We start from the raw sequence: 18,269 nt of genomic DNA on the forward strand, positions 1-18,269 counted from the left end.
AAACCCACATTTTGAAAGAATAGAAAAGGAGAAGAGGATACCCAGATAAACCCTACGTTTCAGATTGAGATCTCTGCTTCGCGATATGTGAAGGAAAAATATAATGTAGACACATTTGTATTCCACGTTTGATGTGATTATGACAAGTAAAATCTGGGTGTGCTGGGTGCAATTTGTTTCAGTAAATGGAGAGTGAAAATTACCCAGAGTAAGTTAGCTAGGTTGACTACCAGGTTTTAAAACTGACAAAAAAATTATTCACTAAAATTACACAATGAAACACAAAGAACAAAATAAAGGATCCCTACAGAAGTGGCTCAGTGGTTAGCACTGCTGCCTCACAGCACCAGGGACCAAGGTTCGATTCCAGCCTCAGGCGACTGTCTGTGTGGAGTTTGCACATGCTTTCCCTGTCTGCATGGGTTTCCTCCCACAGTCCAAAGCTCCATTGCTGCATAGAAACAACCATGCCCAGAATCCTCCCAATTTATTAACTTTCCCCAAAACACCTTTGTGAACTGTTACTCAGCTTCAGGTCAGTTCCCAGAAGATGCGTCAGACAGGTAAAATACTTGGCAAAGAACAAATAAAGTCACAGATCCACAAACAAATGTTACAGCACAGAAAGAATCCATTATAGCTGTACCAGTTCTCCAAATGAGCTATATAACTTGGAGCCACTCTCAAAATATTATTTATTTTTAATTCCTTTCTAGACCATCCAAAAGATACAACCAAATCAACCACTTATGAAATGTAGTCACTGGTGTAATTCATGAAGCCAATTTGCACACAGCAAGTTCTCACAAATAGCAAAGAGATAGTGAACAATAATTGTTTTTTTGTGTAGTTGGTGGAGGAATAAACATTGGTCAAGACTTCAGGGTTATCTTCCCAGTTGTCATTGGAAATAGCACAATGGGATCTTTCACATAATCCAGCACTCCATCAGTACTGTTCTGGAGGGTCAGCCTACACCCTTGCCCTAGAATCCCTGAGGGGAGGCTGAACCTCCAACCCTCTGACTCAGAGGCACAGATCTTAGAACATCTTGGAATTCACAAATAGAAAAAGCGAACAAAGGAGATGGCGATTTCTGTAACCAATTGTCACCCACACCATGAGGGTCATTGATGGGTGTCATGTTGATAGTTTACCAAGGCTCCACCTACCGTCTCAGATAGATGTAGAAAGGATAGCACAGCACTACTTGTTCTCACCAACGTTTATCCTTCTATCAAAATAAATAAGCCCGTCACCAATTTTATTGTTGTTAGCAGGAGCTTGCTGCACTGCTTTCCTGCAGTACAACAGTGAGGACAGTTCAAAATAGAGTTTGTGGGCTGTGAAACAAGTGGAGGCATCCAGAGGCCAGGGAAGGAGGTGCATAAATAAGAGAGTTCTTTCTTATTACTCTAACACCTATGATCAATCCATCCATCAACAGCAAGGCAATTGCAACAGAATTGACACAGACAGAGTAAGAGGCCCAGACAGAAACACTGGGCCCTTTTGAGAGAGGAACAAGAAAGTAACCTGTGCCCAATCTGGTGAGTGCAGCCTGAAGCTCTGTAATGAGCATTCAGAGCAGCTAGACAGGCATTTCCAGCCAGCTGTAGCCTGATGCACCCCGCACTCCAAAAGGGAAAGAATTTGGAAATACAAACTGTCAACTTAGCAGGCCCACTCATTCGAAACTTGGAAAGCTTTATTTAGAACAACACACGTCATTCACAACAGTGTTGGAGACACGAGCTGCCAATATTCGAAAGGCAGGGGAAGAGGGAGCCTGACAGAGTTTCTGCAGCATTTCAGCCTGCATGCATGATGTGTCTATTTGTTCATTTTTTCCACAGCTTCTGGCTAATATTAGTCCCATTCACAATGATGCACACGTTCAATCTAAAAGTGGAGTGTGGTATTTTGTGATTGCCCACCAATGTTGCCCAGCCAGTGAGATCTTTCTCGTAAAAAGGAACAGTCAGCATATCTGAAATGACTTATTGTACATGGATGAAACTTATTTCACCAAGAAAAACCATAAAGTATCTTTTCAAAGATCTTTTGAAATAAATATCTAAACCATCAATGTGCAACAGATCTGGCTCACGATAGTTAACACAGCACATTCAGGGTTCAAGATAGGACCTTACTGGCTCATTATATGAACAGAACAACTGAGCTTTCCTGACATTACAACAGGGAGCACACTTCAAAACATATGTAAGGTGATGACCCAAGGTCGTGAAAGGACTTTATAGAAATGCACATTCTTTACTTTAAGCCTTTGGCTGCTTAGCAACTGATTTGGACATGAAAAGGTGCAGACTACTTTAGTTTAAAAAAAAAGAGGATAAATTTCCATCTTGTAAAAGAGTTTTGGAGAGTTTGAAGAAAACATAAAAGAAAAACTTTAAAAATTAGTTTTAGCTCTTCCATATCCTCTACCAAGTCTTGCAGATGGACACAAGGAAAAATAGAGCCATTTTACATTCATGTTGTTTGCACTGTCAGATGCCATTCTATTGACCAGTATTGTACCAGTGGGTGGCATGGTCTGGTAGACACACCAAATTCAGACTGGGATCAGGTGAAGCTTCTGTTCCAGTACTGGTGCTCAAACATGCCAACGGGGCCAAAGAAGGCATCAACTCAAACAAAACACTTAGAAGGCTCTCTCTATGCCAGCATGCCAAGGTAATATACACTTATACCAACTAAGACATGCCAACAGTACTCCATTAACAGGTATGGTGAAGTACCCATACCAGCTCATTTGCCTACATGCTGTGGATTCCGCCTGGAATCTCCAGGACTGTCCTGTAACCTCTGGGAATTCAAGATTAATCTCCTTGGGATGATCATCAGCTATTTGGGAGATTAAACAATAACCCTCTCTTCACCCTGCATTTGCTTGTTGAGTTATGTCGGCATTAGAGAGGAGGAGTGGAGGTGAAACGTGTGACGAGAATGGCAATTACAGGTCATGTGATAAATCATCTGCTATTTCACCCAAAGCTCACGACTCAAGTGCAGACATTCGCACCAAGTTCTGTTACCACTCTCCAACTGAGACATGTTTCGCCCATCAATACTTAAAAAAAAGTATGAAGCAGGCATTGGAATAGGCCATTCAGCCCCTTTAGCCCACTCTGCCATTCAATAAAGATCATGGCCAATCCAGTTTTGGCCTCAACTTGACTTTATTGACCGTTTCCCATTAACCTCTAGACTCCCCTTCATTCCAAAACACCAAGAAAGGATGGATATTAAAAAAAAATTCCCACAAAGAACTCGTATGGGGAATTGGAGCTTGTACTGCCAAAGGACAACTCAAGAGAGCGTCCCTTTGGGAACATTCTGGTGAAAGCCAATTTTGGCATAATGAGATGCCAAAAAGACATTGAGTGGGTATTCAGTAGGAAAGACAGAACAAGAGGTTGAAGCTATAAAGTGATCTACTCGCTACCCAAAAGAAAGCTACCAACCCTCTAAATCCCAGCAACCTCTCATCATGTTGATCATGCTGTTCCTGCTCAAGATGCTTGTGGTAGCAGTTTTAATTAACACATGGCATCAGTGGAGTTAGAGTGAAGAGGTAAAGACACCATACTTACCCTGGAGATGGTCAGGGGCATGTTGAAGTCTTTGCCCCCCTGAAGTCTGAAGCCCCATGGGGCTGGACCTTGCAAACAGACAGTGTAGTTACTCATGATCTGGCTTTTTCACACACCAGTGTCTAAGTCAACTAACTGAGGAGAGAAAAGGAAAAAAAACAAAAATTAGTACAACTGAATATGGATGTATACTGTAACTGAACAAATTTGTATTGTTGCCCTCGATCACACAATAGGATGGTTTAGAGAGAGACAAACACAAGAGAGCGAGAGACAGAGCGAGACACAGACACATAAGCAGTTAAAGTAATTTTTTTTAAAGCTAGAGTAATTGCATGAATAAAGATTTTGCATTGCCGAAAAGCCATTTAGCCTCAGAGGTTCATCCAGGTGTTCATGTCTCTCATAATCTTCCTCACACCTCCTCCTGATCTCCTTCCATCAGCACATTGTTCTATTCCTTTCCCCCTCATTTACCTATTGAGATTTTCTCTAAATACATCTACAGATCCATTCACCCCAACCACCCCCTTCAGGAATGAATTCCACATTTTCTCTTTTGCTAAAGAACTTCCTCCTGAACTCCTTGCTGGAGTTTAGTGGTTCCGATAAGTTTATGACCCACCAGTTCTGGCATTCACCACATCATCTGCCCCATCAAACCCTTTCATAAATCTTCAAAGGCAATGTTCTCCAGTCACCCTGTCAGTCTCCTCTTTGCCAGAGAAAAGAGCCTCAGGCAGTTCAATCTTTGCTGATGGGTCTAGCAATTTAGATTAATTTACCAATTTAAAGTAACAAGCTCAATTTTCTACTAAAACATCTGAACATTCCTTGCATTAAATAAGGCCCAATTACTGGAACTTTAACCATTCAAAATAAAAGACATGATATGCAGAAACACACACAAGACAACTAAACACATGAGGCATATATTCAACCTGAATCATGGCAGTAAATCAGTCCCACTAAGTTGAAATACAGGAGGTTCCCATGCTTACTGCAGACAGATGGTGACACAGAATGGATGTGAATGACAGTGTCAGTTGTACATACATTGTCAAACACTATCGTATGCCTTTTTATAACTACTGTTAAAGATGATTATATGAAAGAGTTGGAAATTGGGACCATGAGCAAGGAAACATCATGCAACTGATAACAGAGACTTCCTGACAAAAATTACTGCCAAAATTTGCTTCCCAACCTCTTCTTTCCAGTCAATTAAATCCTAATACAACAAAAAACATGCCAAGCCTGACTTCAATTGTTTGATAAAGCAAAAGTTTTACCTTGCTGAGAGCAACAGCCAATTGGTCTCAACAGCAGACAACACTGTGTGCTCCTCTGCTATCAAGCTGCAAGGAATAAAACAGCACAAAGTTTGGCAGCCAGCACCTGCTATATATAAAGGAAGCCCCTGTAAGATTACACCAAAGTATTTCAGGGCTTCACCATGACGCAAGGTGACCAATTTAAAAGGTTCCATTTTATTTGAGGACTAACCATGACAGAACAGTGGGTACATACGAAACATTGTTGAGAGAATGCACACTCTGATCTCTCTGACCTCAGCAGGAGAATACAAAATAAAAAGGCTCAACATCCTATTGTGATCCAGAGAGTGAGCACTTATACACTTTGTCAAAACTCCAGTCCCAACCACCTTACAACACAATAAATGTAATTTTAGAACCCATTTGTCTGGCAGAGCCAATAGGGGATATCAATGAGATTACGGATAGCCTCCTGGCTGTTAAATATATGCTGAGCAAGTCTCATATGACTTGGTAAAGAGAAAGTGAACACTACTGTCAAGTTTTTTCACAAATTCATTTGAGCCCGGTTTCTTTATTTTTGTTTTGGAAACAGTGATATCATTGAATCAGACATCAATGTGAACTGCTGAACATTCCTGTTGTGTTATAGCATTGATTCCAAATCAGAAAGTCCTGTACATTTATAAACATTACATAGCACCACAATATGAGACACTCTGGTATGAAGGTACCCATAGAAAGGGTATCCATAGGCCATTCAGCCCCTCAAGCTTGTTCCACCATTCAGAGAGATCATGGCCGCTCTGTGCCATACCTGCTTTTGGCACGGTGGCTCAGTGTGTAGCACTGCTGCCTCATGGCGCCAGGGACCCAAGTTCAATTCCAGCCTCGGGTGACTGTGTGGAGTTTGCACATTCTTCCCATATTTGTGGGGATTTCCTCCTAATGTTCCAATTTCCTCCCACAGTTGAAAGATGTGCAGGTTAGGTGGATTGGCCATGCTAAATTGCCCATAGTGTATGTTATTAGTCAGGGGTAAATATAGGGAAGGGGAATGGGTCTGGATGGGTTATACTTTGGAGGGTCGGTGTGGACTTGTTAGGCCGAAGGACCTGTTTCCACACTGTAGGGATTCTAATTCTAATAATAACCAGACCATCTGTTTTATTATTGGCAGAGTTAAATCTCAACTAAGACATCATAGAGAAACCTCTCTTCTACTACTTCAGACCAAGCATCATGTGCTCTTTCACTTCCACTCACAAACAGGTTGAGTCTCAACTTTGTATCTCATTGGAAAGTAATGCATCTCTATTCACAACCATAGACTCTCCATAAAGTACCTGTTAGTGGCTGTTTCAACATCCCAGATGCTTGGGGGAAAATGACTGGCAAACTCTCTTCGACAGGATGTTATGAATAAAGAATATTAGTCAAGCTACAAGTTGGTGTTGATTTCTACACTGCACAAGAGCAAAGCTTTCAGATTGTTGGGGTAAGCGGTGCATAGCAAACATCAAATTAGGTAAGATTTGAAGCACAGCAGCAGGCTATTCAGCCCAACTAGTTCATGCTGATATTCATCATCCACAACAGCCTCTTCCCTCTGCATTTCATCTTACAGTGTCAGTACATACGCGGACTCTTTTCTCCCTTCGAGCTTATCTAGCTTCCCTTCAGAAATAGGAGAAAGTGAGGACTGCAGATGCTGGAGATCAGAGCTGAAAATGTGTTGCTGGAAAAGCGCAGGAATGAGAAGCCTGAAGAAGGGCTTATGCCCGAAACGTCGATTCTCCTGTTCCTTGGATGCTGCCTGACCTGCTGCGATTTTCCAGCAACACATTTTCAGCTCCCTTCAGAAATATCCACAATATGCACTTTAACAATTCCATATTGTATTAACCTCCTCATTCTAATTACTCACTGTGTGAAGGATTTCCTCCTCCATTCCTCACTGGATTTATCAGTGACAATCTTATACTTATGGCACCTAGATATGGACTCCAGCAAACTGGAACATTTTCTTGACCTTATCAAACCTTTTCCCAATTTTAAAGATGTCAGTTAGGTCATCCAATACCAGAGAAAAACACCCTCTGCCTGCTCAATCTTTCCTAATAGGTATAACCTCAGTTCTAGTACCACCCTTACATTAAAAAGGGGCCTTTTCAAAATATGGAGTACTGATAATCACACACAACCCATATGCTCATTTTTAATGAGGCCAACTCACCAATGTAAGGCTGCCTTGATCCAGTTTTCCTTTACTAAGGTGACTTCAGTGTTTGTACAGATACAGGTTTTCAAATATTTCAAACTATATTTCAAATGTCAGACTTCCAAACTATTACTCAAATGACTACTTTGAGTATGTAACACAATGACCCCACACCAAAACAAACCGTTTCTTTGTCTGACAATATGCAGGTTGCAAAAGTAAGTACTGAAGTTTTCAGACAAACAAGTTTACCAGAGCGCTTACCTGGCACTACACCAATGCACTTTAGTTCCAGTATAGACCAATAAGTGCTTTTGCACGTCACAACTTATATAATGCAGCAGTACCCACACATCCCCTGGGCAATAATACCTGTATGCGGGTAACAACATTTTAAAAATATTTGGATAAGTACATGAATGAAAAATGTATGGAGGGACATAGGTCAAGCGCAGGCAAGTGGGACTGGGTTAGTTTGGGATTATGGCTGGCATGGACCGGTTGGACCAAAGGGTGTGTTTCTGCGCTATATGACTCTACGACTCTATAATAAATGCTGGCCAGCCAGTCATGCCCAGAACCCATGAGCATATAAAAGAGCTTCCACAGAAGCAGAATCTTCTCATACTGCAGCACTTATTGCAAGATACAATTATTGAGGTGAAACAACTAAGCCTGCACTATTATCAGATCCATTTCAACATCAAAAATTGCCAAATCCATTGTTAATTGTAACACCAAGGAAAAATAATAGCACTTTAAGAATATAATTAATGGTTAGCACTGCTGCCTCACAGCACCAGAGACCCAGGTTCCTTTCTCACCTTGGGTGACTGTGTGGAGTTTGAACATTCTCCCAGTGTCTGCATGGGTTTCATCTGGGGGAGCTGGTTTCCTCCCGCAGTCCAATGATGGACCAGGTTAGGTGGACTGGCCATGCTAAGTTGCCCTTGGTGTCCAGGGACATGCAGGCTAGGTGGGTTAGCCATGATGACCATGGCAGGTTAGGGGTATAGGGTGCAACATTTTGTTCTTTAAAAACAGATTAGTTACTCTCTGGAAAATATAGTGAGCAGGATGACCTCAAGCATAACAGTCCAAACCTGTACAATCCAACGGTGGAAGCAAATTTGCTCTTAATTGCTTTCATCCTAAACTAACTAACTTAACGGTGATTAAAAAACAACATATTGACAATCAATTTAAAACGCAGCACTGTTCTAAAAATTACATTAAGAGTTAAGCTGGTTTGGAGCACTTTCTACAGGTTGCTCCATCATAGTAGGTTTGGAGGGATATGGGCAAGGAGCAGGCAGGGGGGACTAGTTTAATTTGGGATTACAGACTGGTTGGACCGAAGGGGCTGTCTTCAGGCTATATGACGCTATGACTCTACGTCCTTGGATCATGGTGGTATCAATTTGAAAAGCAAAGCATTCAGATAGACTAGAAAACCCAAGCAACAACGGTGTCGAGCAGCTACAATAACTTTGAGTGATTTTACATGGATTGAGAGCTGCTCATTAAAGAGCTACAGAAACTGCACAAGACTTTATGTTCCTACTGATATGACCCGGACTGAGGAAATATTGCTTTGGTACTGACAGCTGCATTTAATACAAGTCTCTGAACAATTTATATATGTATCATCTTGCATTTGAGAACATTAGCTGATTGGATGAAACTCAAGTACACAATATCCTAACCTACAGGCTGCCAGGGGCTGAGATATTGAATTTAGATCTGGGTGGTATGGGATGTAGAGCATTCTAATGATTTTTCAACTAGGCAAGGCCAGCAGTTAGTTTCATCTGCTTTGCGAAGGTCCTTTCCACTTCCATCTATGTACAGTGCTGACCAGCCAGTGCTGCATTTTTCAACTCCCTTTGTGCAACATGCTTTCCTCAGCCCTGAGCAATTAATAGACCAGTTAGTTAATACATATTAAAACAAAAGGTGCTGTCCATAAGCATCTTTGTTTATTTGCTGCGGGTCAGAACTGCACTTAGTTGTTCCAGCTGAGTCGCTTTCATCTTACATAGCTTACACTATTAATCCTCTTGCAGATGTATAGTCCTGGAGCTATGGGTATGGCATTTATTCATTTCAATTCCTGCTGCAGAAGAACCAACATGATGACACTTTCAAGGACTCAGAGTGATGTGATAACCGTGGTATCTGCGGGTCTGGGAGTCACTCCTTTATAAAGGGTCACCACAGTTACCAGAGCAATTAGAAATGTATTATATGATTAAATGGAGTCAGAAATGGCATCATGAAGGAGAACTTATGACTGACAGATCTATTCAAACTCTTTATGACAATAACAAGCAGCATAGATAAAGGGGAAACAGTGGATGTAATTTAATTGGATTTTCAGGAGACATTTGATAAGGTTCCACTCATTTGGCTATTTAATTAGCTATGAGGTCATGGTGTTGCAGAGAATATATTAGCATGGCGAGATAAAAGAACATCAAACTAATAGAAGGCAAAGAGCTAAGATAAGTGGGGCACTTTCAGGATGGTAATCTGTAATCAGTGGTGTGCCACAAGGATCAGTGCTGGGCCACAATGATTTACAATGCATTATACATTAATGACTTGGATGAAGAAAGTGAGTGTACTGCAGTTATGCTTGTGGGTGATATAAAAATAGGTGAGCTTGACATAAAGAGTTGGCAGAGTGATATAGACAGAAGAGTGGGTAATATTCCTGACAGATAGAAGATAATGTGGGAAAATGTGAGAATACACACTTTGGCAGGAAGAATTGAAGAGCTGAATATTATTTAAATGGAGAAAGGCTGCAGAAAGTTACAACACAGAGAGATTTGGGCATACTTGTCCATCAATAACTAAAAACAAACATATAAGTTTAGCAGATAATAGGGAAGACTATAGAATATTGGCTTTCATTTCAAAGGGACTGGAGTATAAAAAAAAGGGAGGCCTTTCTAAAACTAGTCAAATCACAGCTGGAATACTGTGAATAGCTTCAAACCCTTTATCTAAGGAAAGATATACTGTAAGGAGCTGCATTCTAGAAAAGGTATACTTGGTTGATACTGGATACTGAGGGATAGTATGATATGGAGAAGTTGAGCACATTGGGACTGTACTCATTGGAATTTGGAAGAATGAGAGATACCTTATTGAAACATGCAAGATTCCTAAATAAGTCAACAGGGTAGATGTTAGAAAGAGCGTTTTCCCTTGTGAGTGTGTCTAGGACCAGGGGCATAATCTCCGAATAAGGGGATCATACATAGAGATGAAGAGAAATTTCTTCTTAAGATTTTGTGCCTAAAATGGTGCCTTGTGTGGCAACATTATATACTTTTCACTGTGCTCCTGTACATTTGTACTTGAGTACACTTGCCAATGAAATCGAATTGAAAAAGGTCAGGAACTGTTTACCACAGAGAGCTATTGCAGCTTTTGCTTCATTAATTACATTGAAGGCTGAGATACACGAATGTTTAATCAGTAAAAGATTCAAAGGTTATGGGGAAGGCACGAAAGAAGGATTATCAGATCAGCCATGATCTCTTTTAACGGCAGTACAGACTTACGGGCCGAATGGGCGGCTTCTGCTCCGACATCTTACAGTCTTACTTTTAGCAGGGTATTTGTACCTCATGAAATTATTTAATTAGTTAACGTAACACAAGAATTGGAAATGAATCACATCGTACTGATATTTGTTACAGCTCCTAGCTACATAATTATAGTCGGTTCTTCAATAACGTTATGGTTCTTGTGCAACCCCACATTATAGAAAAATCATGCTTTAGAAACAGTCATGTTACAGCTAACACACATTTTAAAAGTTAGCACTTTAGAAACAGGGTCCCCAATTCGTCATTCGCGTTAAAGTGAACTCGTGTCGACAAAACCCACATTATAGCAGAACGACCTGCATTACAAGTCACAGACATGACCACGTCTGAGCTGACATTGAGCAAACTGTGGCATACTTCCTTCTGTGTACCACGTTACAAATGGCCCCAGTAAGATAGAGATCAAGACCTTTATATCATCAGATCACTTATGGCATATTAGCCATGTGACATAACACAGAGGTGGCAAAGCACAGCAGAAAATGAAATTGTTCCATTTTGAACCAGACCTGTGAGAATTGAAAAACAAAACTTGTATTTCTATGCAATGCCCTTCACAACATCCCAACACTTTTTATAGCAATGAATTGTTTCCTGAATTACAACAACTTTTATTTACATAGGTCCTTTAAGATAACAAAATGTCTCAAGGAGCTTCACAAAAGCATTATAAAAGAAGTTACAAGCCTGATATGGAGATAACCGAGGGTCAAATGCAGGGTCAAATAGGTAGGTTATATGAGGCATCTCAAAAGGAGGAATAATGGAGACAGGCAAAGAAATGAAGGAAAGCATTTGCCTCAGGCAGGGTGTTTTACCTGATGTGGTAATGTTCCTGTCACATTTAAAAAAAATTTTGCTTGGATATCTTGGCATTGAAGAATCCAACAGACATTTGTATGAATAACTATCATGTACAAAAAACATTACATTCCACAGGCACAAAAGTTATTAGTTTATAACAATAGAGTGTTATGCTTCAAGTAATGCTCAACAAGGTGGAGATCTTGGGTGCCACGGTGGCACAGTGGTTAGCACTGTTGCCTTACAGCACCAGAGACCTGGGTTCAATTCCCGCCTCGGGCGACTGACTATGTGGAGTTTGCACATTCTCCCCATGTCTGCGTGGGTTTCCTCCGGGTGCTCCGGTTTCCTCCCACAGTCCAAAAATGTGCAGGTTAGGTGAATTGGCCATGCTAAAATTGCCCGTGGTGTTAGGTAAAGGGGTAAATGTAGGGCAATGGGTCTGGGTGGGTGGCGGGTCGGTGTGGACTTGTTGGGCCGAAGGGCTTGTTTCCACACTGTAAGTAATCTAATCTAATCTAATCTTTATACTCTCAGATCACATGCTACAACACACATCCTCATGATAGCAGAGAACCCCTACAATGTGGAAACAGGCTATTTGGCCCAACAAATCCACATCTGCTCTCCGAAAAGTTACCCACCTACACTTCTCTCCCTAACCTATTACTCTATATTTATCCCTGTATAATGCACCTAACCTACACATCCCTGAACACCCTGGGCAATTTAGGCATTGCCAATCCACCTAATCTGCACAGCTTTGGATCGTGGGAGGAAACCAGAGCAGACATGGGAAGAAATGTGCAAACTCCACTCAGACAGACAGTCACCTGAGGCTAGAGTTGAACCCAGGTCGCTGGTGCTGTGAGACAGCAGTGCTAACCACTGAGCCACCATGCCATCCATTATCACCATTGTTTCTTAAAGGCATATGATGTGTGAGACATGACATGACATGACATTACAGTTGTAATGTGGAGGTGCCGATGTTGGACTGGGGTGGACAAAGTTAAAAATCACACAACACCAGGTTATAGTCCAACAGGTTTAATTGGAAGTACAAGCTTTCAGAGCGCTGTTCCTTTGAGCCAGCTACCTGACGAAACAGCATAGCTCAGAAAACTTGTACTTCCAAATAAATCTGTTGGATTATAACCTGGTGTTGTGAGATTCATAACAGACTTGAATCAACTGAAAGCGCAGTTATCAGTTATAGAGTCAAAATTAGGGACATTCCAGAGGCTAGAATCTGAGAAATCAGAGGATTGAGAGGCTGGGGGAGATTGCAGAAATCCATGAAAGTATTTGAAAAGAACAGGGACAATATTAAAATCAAGACTTTGTTAGACTGGGAGTCAATGTAGGTAAGCAACCAAATGAATAATGGGTAAATACACTTGGTGAGGGTTATGATATGAGAGTCGTTGATGACCTCAGGTTTAGAATATAGAATATAGGAGTGCTCTGGAATAGTCAATTGGTTAGGCCGCTTTTGGAATATTGTGTGCAATTCTGGTCTCCCTGCTACAGGAAGGATGTTCTGAACCCTTTCAAGTTTCACAAAAAACTTATGAGGCTATTGCCAGAGCTATAGGGCAATGCCAGAGTCAACCAGTCTGATTAAAACTGGAACAAAGCTTGGCAATGATCTGCCAATCATCATCTAGCTGATATATTTGCCATGTCAATGTTTGTACCAGAATGCAGCTGCCAATCAATTAGCACTATGTTTCCATATACTATTTAATGTTGTTCTCCTTTACATCGGTAAGCTTGTGAATATCCTGATGAGCTCAAGACAGAATCTTAAACTGTGAAACTCTTCTTCAATACTGCATTGGGAGTGTCAACTGAGATTTCTGAATCATGTCTGTAGAGTGGGACTTGAACCCACAACCTTTTAATTTAGGGGAATAGTGTTGCACTGAGTTATGTTTGACAAACTAATGTCCACACACACATTCAATTTAGTATATCATGGTGAAATACCCACAATTTACTTTGAACATTGGTGAAATTCAATAAAAATTCCCATTTCAATCACAATTTTATGGTCACAGTTTTGGCTTAATACAATTGATGCAAACCAAATCTGGGAGGAGTTCATTTTTGAAAACTAGTTAAAGGAGAAATTGTTCCCACTGATAGGAGGATTGGTACCTGGAGAGACAGATTTCAACAGATACAAAAACACAAATTGCTGGAGAAAATCTCAGATCTGGTAGGGTGTGTCGAGAGAAGGCAGAGTTAATGTTTTGAGTTCAATGACCCTTCTTCAGAAAGGTTTGAAGATGCTGCCAATCCTGCTGACTTCTCCAGCAAATTCTGCTTGTGTTTCAAATCACCAGTGTCAGAGGTTCATTGTTTTAGATTGTCACAAAATCACTGGTAAAAGAAAGTGGTGAGAACGTGGAACCATATGAAATAGTTAACAAATAATATCATTGTATTAAAAAGGTCAGGTTAAATAAGCAAGATGGAGAAAACAATAGAAGAATATGTTGATTGGAAAAAACTGATAAAGGGGTAAGGGAAAGCTTGTAAAGCACAATACTCTTAGAATGTAAACACTGGCATAGAAAAATAGGGCCAAAAGGTATGTTCCTCGTTATAGACTTTTTTTTAAAACAGAAGAGAGAAGACTTTGTTTTAAATAAACAGAGAAGTGTACAAACTGGAACGCGTTACCTGAAAGGATAATGAAAGAAGATCCGAGGCATGCTCAAGGATCTCATTTTCCACTTTACAACCTCAAGATCTCAGCATCAAATTCAATAACTTCAACAACAGAATGTGATGTCCCATTGCTCATTTTTCTTAGATTCTCTCCCCATACCCACACCAGCTCCAACTCACAAACAGCTTGGCTGTATATGTGTTTTGTTTACTTTGCACTTAATAGAGAGGGCTTTCTCTCCCTGTCACACCATTATTTACAACCATTTTGCATCGCCGTTTCTCTTCCTTCATCCTTCGTCTTTAATATTGGGTCTCTACACCATATATTCCCTTTACCTCTATCAAAATAAGAGGAAAAAAAAAGACATTTTCCAAGACTATATGCCAAACGTTAACTGTTCCCCTCTCCACAGATGCTGTCAGATGTGCTGAGTTTCTCCAGCATTATTTGTGCTTGAAGTATATTCCACGCTGACTTTCAAGAAAGAATTGACAAATTAATTGAAAAGGGCAACATTTGCACAGCCTTTAGAATACAGCAAGACAGTGGGTCTAACCTGACAGCTCTGTCAAAGAACTAGCACAGTATGATGGGCCAAACAACTACTTTCTCTGCTGTTTTAGTCAAAAACAAGGATTTAAGCCTTTAACAGGGCCTCACTCCCACTCTCATTTCATACTTTGTGAATATATATGTGACCTCTACTCAGCTTCCATGCAATGAGTTACTGCAGTCTGTTCAATCCAATTGTACTTATTAAACAAAGAATAATTAAGATTCTGAAGGGGTCCAATAGAGCAAACACAAAGTTCCCTATTGCTTCAGGAAGTCAGTCAACCTACCAACCTCCTGTAGTATAAACTGATGGAATCATTTGTAAATTAGCATTCTTGCATTTGCCCTGATGAGTGCAAAATGGAAAACTTCAGCAGTATGTCTCTCTTTTCAGAGAGATTCAAAACAAAATTGACAGAATTAAAAATAATGAACACAAAAAGAAAGTCAGCAAATCTGAACAGAAACTACATTGAAAAAAAATGCAACTTCAGAAAGATCTTCTATCAATTGTAAACTTTCTGAAAAAGTATTCTAAACAATCTGATAGGCCACAAATAAACAGGTACACACTTCAGGATTCTAGTATGATACAGAAGGCCAAAGGAGCAGAGAAGGAGTCAATAATTCCAAGGTTCCAACTTTTTTTAAAAAGAACAAGAATCTATTTAGACATTGAAAGTTTGCTCTGAGCTCCGCCAACTCCTCCTGCCTCAACATGCTCATTCCAAAGTTCACATTCTTGCTCTGCAATAGCCTGGCCCAGCCCGGCCCAACCCAACCCAACCCTTAATGCTCACCTCCAAACTTCAATCTCTCTACTTTCCCCATCACTGACTCAACATCAAACAACTTCCCCAGTGATCCTGCTGCTCCATTTGTGGTGCACAACAGACTTAATGTCTGCCCTCTGGGATTGTCTATCCAATTCCCTCCACATTGGCCTCACCACCTGACCCCCTCTAAGTCACTTTCAAAAACAAATCACTCTTTCACTGTGCCCTCCTGATCATTCTCCATGCTGGGTTTAGCTGGGGAGGGAGGGAGGAAGGAAAAGAAGGTGATGCTGATCAGGTGAAATGAAGAGGGGCAGCTGGAGGTTCTGCTCCCCTTAATTTCCTTATCTCTGCGATTTTCCTTTTTCTTGCCAATGCTGATTGCTGTGCACAGATTATTAAAGAGGTTGCAGGCACTCAGTTCCACCGCCAAGAAGGAACACCAGCGTGAAGTATCAATACCAACCCAATGGCCTGCATATGTGCTGGAAATTATGAAAACCAAACACGTTGGCATTGTCTATCAATATAGTCACAAAATAGGGAAGGGAGACAAAACCTGAATAAAGGGGTATGTGATTCTATGGATTTTGTTTGACATAGAAATGTATCAGGACTTTTAGTTAACTGATTAAGTTCAAGGCAAGTCAATTCTGATTGGTCATAGCATGATCACACTTTTTATGCTGTCAATTTGTTCCTTTTATAAAGTTGGTTTTCTTGCATTTCTGTCCAGATGAGTGCAAGACAAAAGCATTGCTGAAAAGTCAAAGGTTTAAGTGTAGATGCATTTAAGGGAAGCTACATACATAAGGAAGGAAGAACAGAAGTTATGCTGATTCAACTAGGATGAGACAAGGTTCCTCACAAGCAGAATCCTAGCATAAACTGGGTGGTTGGGCCAAATGGTCTCAGTCTATATTGTATACAATTCTATGTATAGTAAAATCTATGTCAGCTCAGAGAATGCTAGATAGGGAGTTACTTTACTATGGAAACAGGATAAGGTTGGAGTGAAGATAACAAGGAAGCATCTGGATAGTCAAGGGCCCCTGGACAGCAGGGCATTAGAGCAAACCACACCATAACAATAGAAAAATAAAAGAAATTTTGAGTTGTCATTTTAAGAAACAAATTGTTCAGAGCAGTATACCTTTATTCAGACATCATCATCAAAACTAACCTAATAATTTAAATTTAAAGCCACCCCCAGTCATTATAAACTGTCTATAAAAGAAAGTCACTTTCAGTGTTCTGATAATGCAAATTTTCCAAAAAATAAACTGAGCCTTCAGAAATGTTTGATTGCCGGAGATGCTGGTGGATAGTATACAGGATAATACAAACGTAACTGTAATCCTTTGCCTTCTCACTGCTGATGACTCCCAGATTTACTTTAAGTGTAAGGAATTCAGAAGAGACATAGTCACCAGCCCAGGTTACTATTGTCCAAACCTCAATAATTTGCATAATATTGAATATGAATCTTGAAATTCATTTCATAGAATCGTACGATATCGACAGGCCATTCGGCCCATTGAGTCTGTATTGCCAAAAAAATGTACTACTATCTACACTCATCCCACTTTCCCACTCTAGACCCATTGCCTGGAATGTTATGACATTTCAAGTGCTCGTTCAAGGTTGTGAGGTTTCCTGACTCAACCAGCCTTCCAGGCAATACATTCCAGATCCCCACCATCCTCTGGTGAAAAGATTTTTTTCTCAAATTCCCTCTAAACCTCCTGACTTTCTCTTTACAAATGTGCTCCCTTGCTCTTGACCCTTTGACTAAGGGAAACAGCTATTTTCTATCCACCCTGTCCATGCCCCTCAATCTTATACACCTCTATCAGATCTCCCCTCAACACTCCCTGCTCCCAAGAAAACAACCTGAGCTTATCCAGTTTCTCTTCATAGTCGAGATGCTCCATCCCAGGCAACATCCTGGTAAGTCACCACTGCATCCCCTCCAGTGTAATTGCTTCCTTCCCATAGTATGGGTATGAGAACTGCATATAGAACTCTCACTGTGGCCTAACCAAAGTCCTGTAGCTCCAATGTGACCTCCCAGCTCTATGCCATGACTGATAAATGCAAGTGTCCCGTATGCCTTCTTAACCACCTTATTAACCAGCTCTGCCACCCTCAGGGTGGAGTGGACAAGCACTCCAAGATCCCTCTGTTTCTCTGAGCTTCCTTGAGTCCTACCTTTCATTGAGTACTCCCTTGGCTCATTATTTCTTACAAAGTGCATCACCTCACATTTATCAGGGTTAAATTACATGTGCAACCCACACAACCTATCTGATAGGTTATATAACAAAACTGCCTGCCCCTTCCAGCACAGTCTGCTTAAAAAATGTGCTCTTTCACATTTTTTCAGAGTGCATAATTCGTTCAAATATCCACACTCGAGACAAGGAATCCGAAGGAAAAGTCACCAATCTTAAAATGTTCATTCAGACTTTCTCTCTCTTCACAAATGCTGGCCCCCAGCATGTTTTTGCGATTTTCATTTCTGATGCCCAGACTCTACAGTATTTAGTTAACGTTCAAGTGTTCTTTAGATTTGCCAGGGACCTTTGAAGGGTGTGAGTTGCATGTCTACACAGGCTAAATACTAACTTGCCGTGTCAGTTTCAAGGCTACGACTCTCCGTATTTTCATTCTGAATGATAGCTACTCATTTCCACCCTTCCTGTTCTCTCTG

At 40.7% G+C, this 18,269-nt stretch overlaps 1 protein-coding gene across 5 annotated transcripts in view; it reads right to left on the bottom strand.

The window, feature by feature from the left end:
- Positions 1 to 18,269, bottom strand: part of pdlim5a (PDZ and LIM domain 5a) — a 254,170-nt gene that overhangs the window by 232,396 nt on the left and 3,505 nt on the right. For 4 of the 5 annotated variants that reach the window (XM_072583851.1, XM_072583849.1, XM_072583847.1 and 1 more), the window contains exons 1-2: positions 4,910 to 5,000; positions 3,618 to 3,752 (exon numbers count right to left, since the gene is read on the bottom strand). In XM_072583851.1, the coding sequence (XP_072439952.1) occupies positions 3,618 to 3,713 (96 nt within the window). In that variant the 5' untranslated portion in view covers positions 3,714 to 3,752; positions 4,910 to 5,000. Of the gene's footprint in view, positions 1 to 3,617; positions 3,753 to 4,909; positions 5,001 to 18,269 lie in introns of those variants that run through there. The other variant, XM_072583846.1, reaches the window with a different exon arrangement.

Source organism: Chiloscyllium punctatum, chromosome 14 (assembly GCF_047496795.1).
Source record: "Chiloscyllium punctatum isolate Juve2018m chromosome 14, sChiPun1.3, whole genome shotgun sequence".
NCBI lineage: Eukaryota > Metazoa > Chordata > Chondrichthyes > Orectolobiformes > Hemiscylliidae > Chiloscyllium > Chiloscyllium punctatum.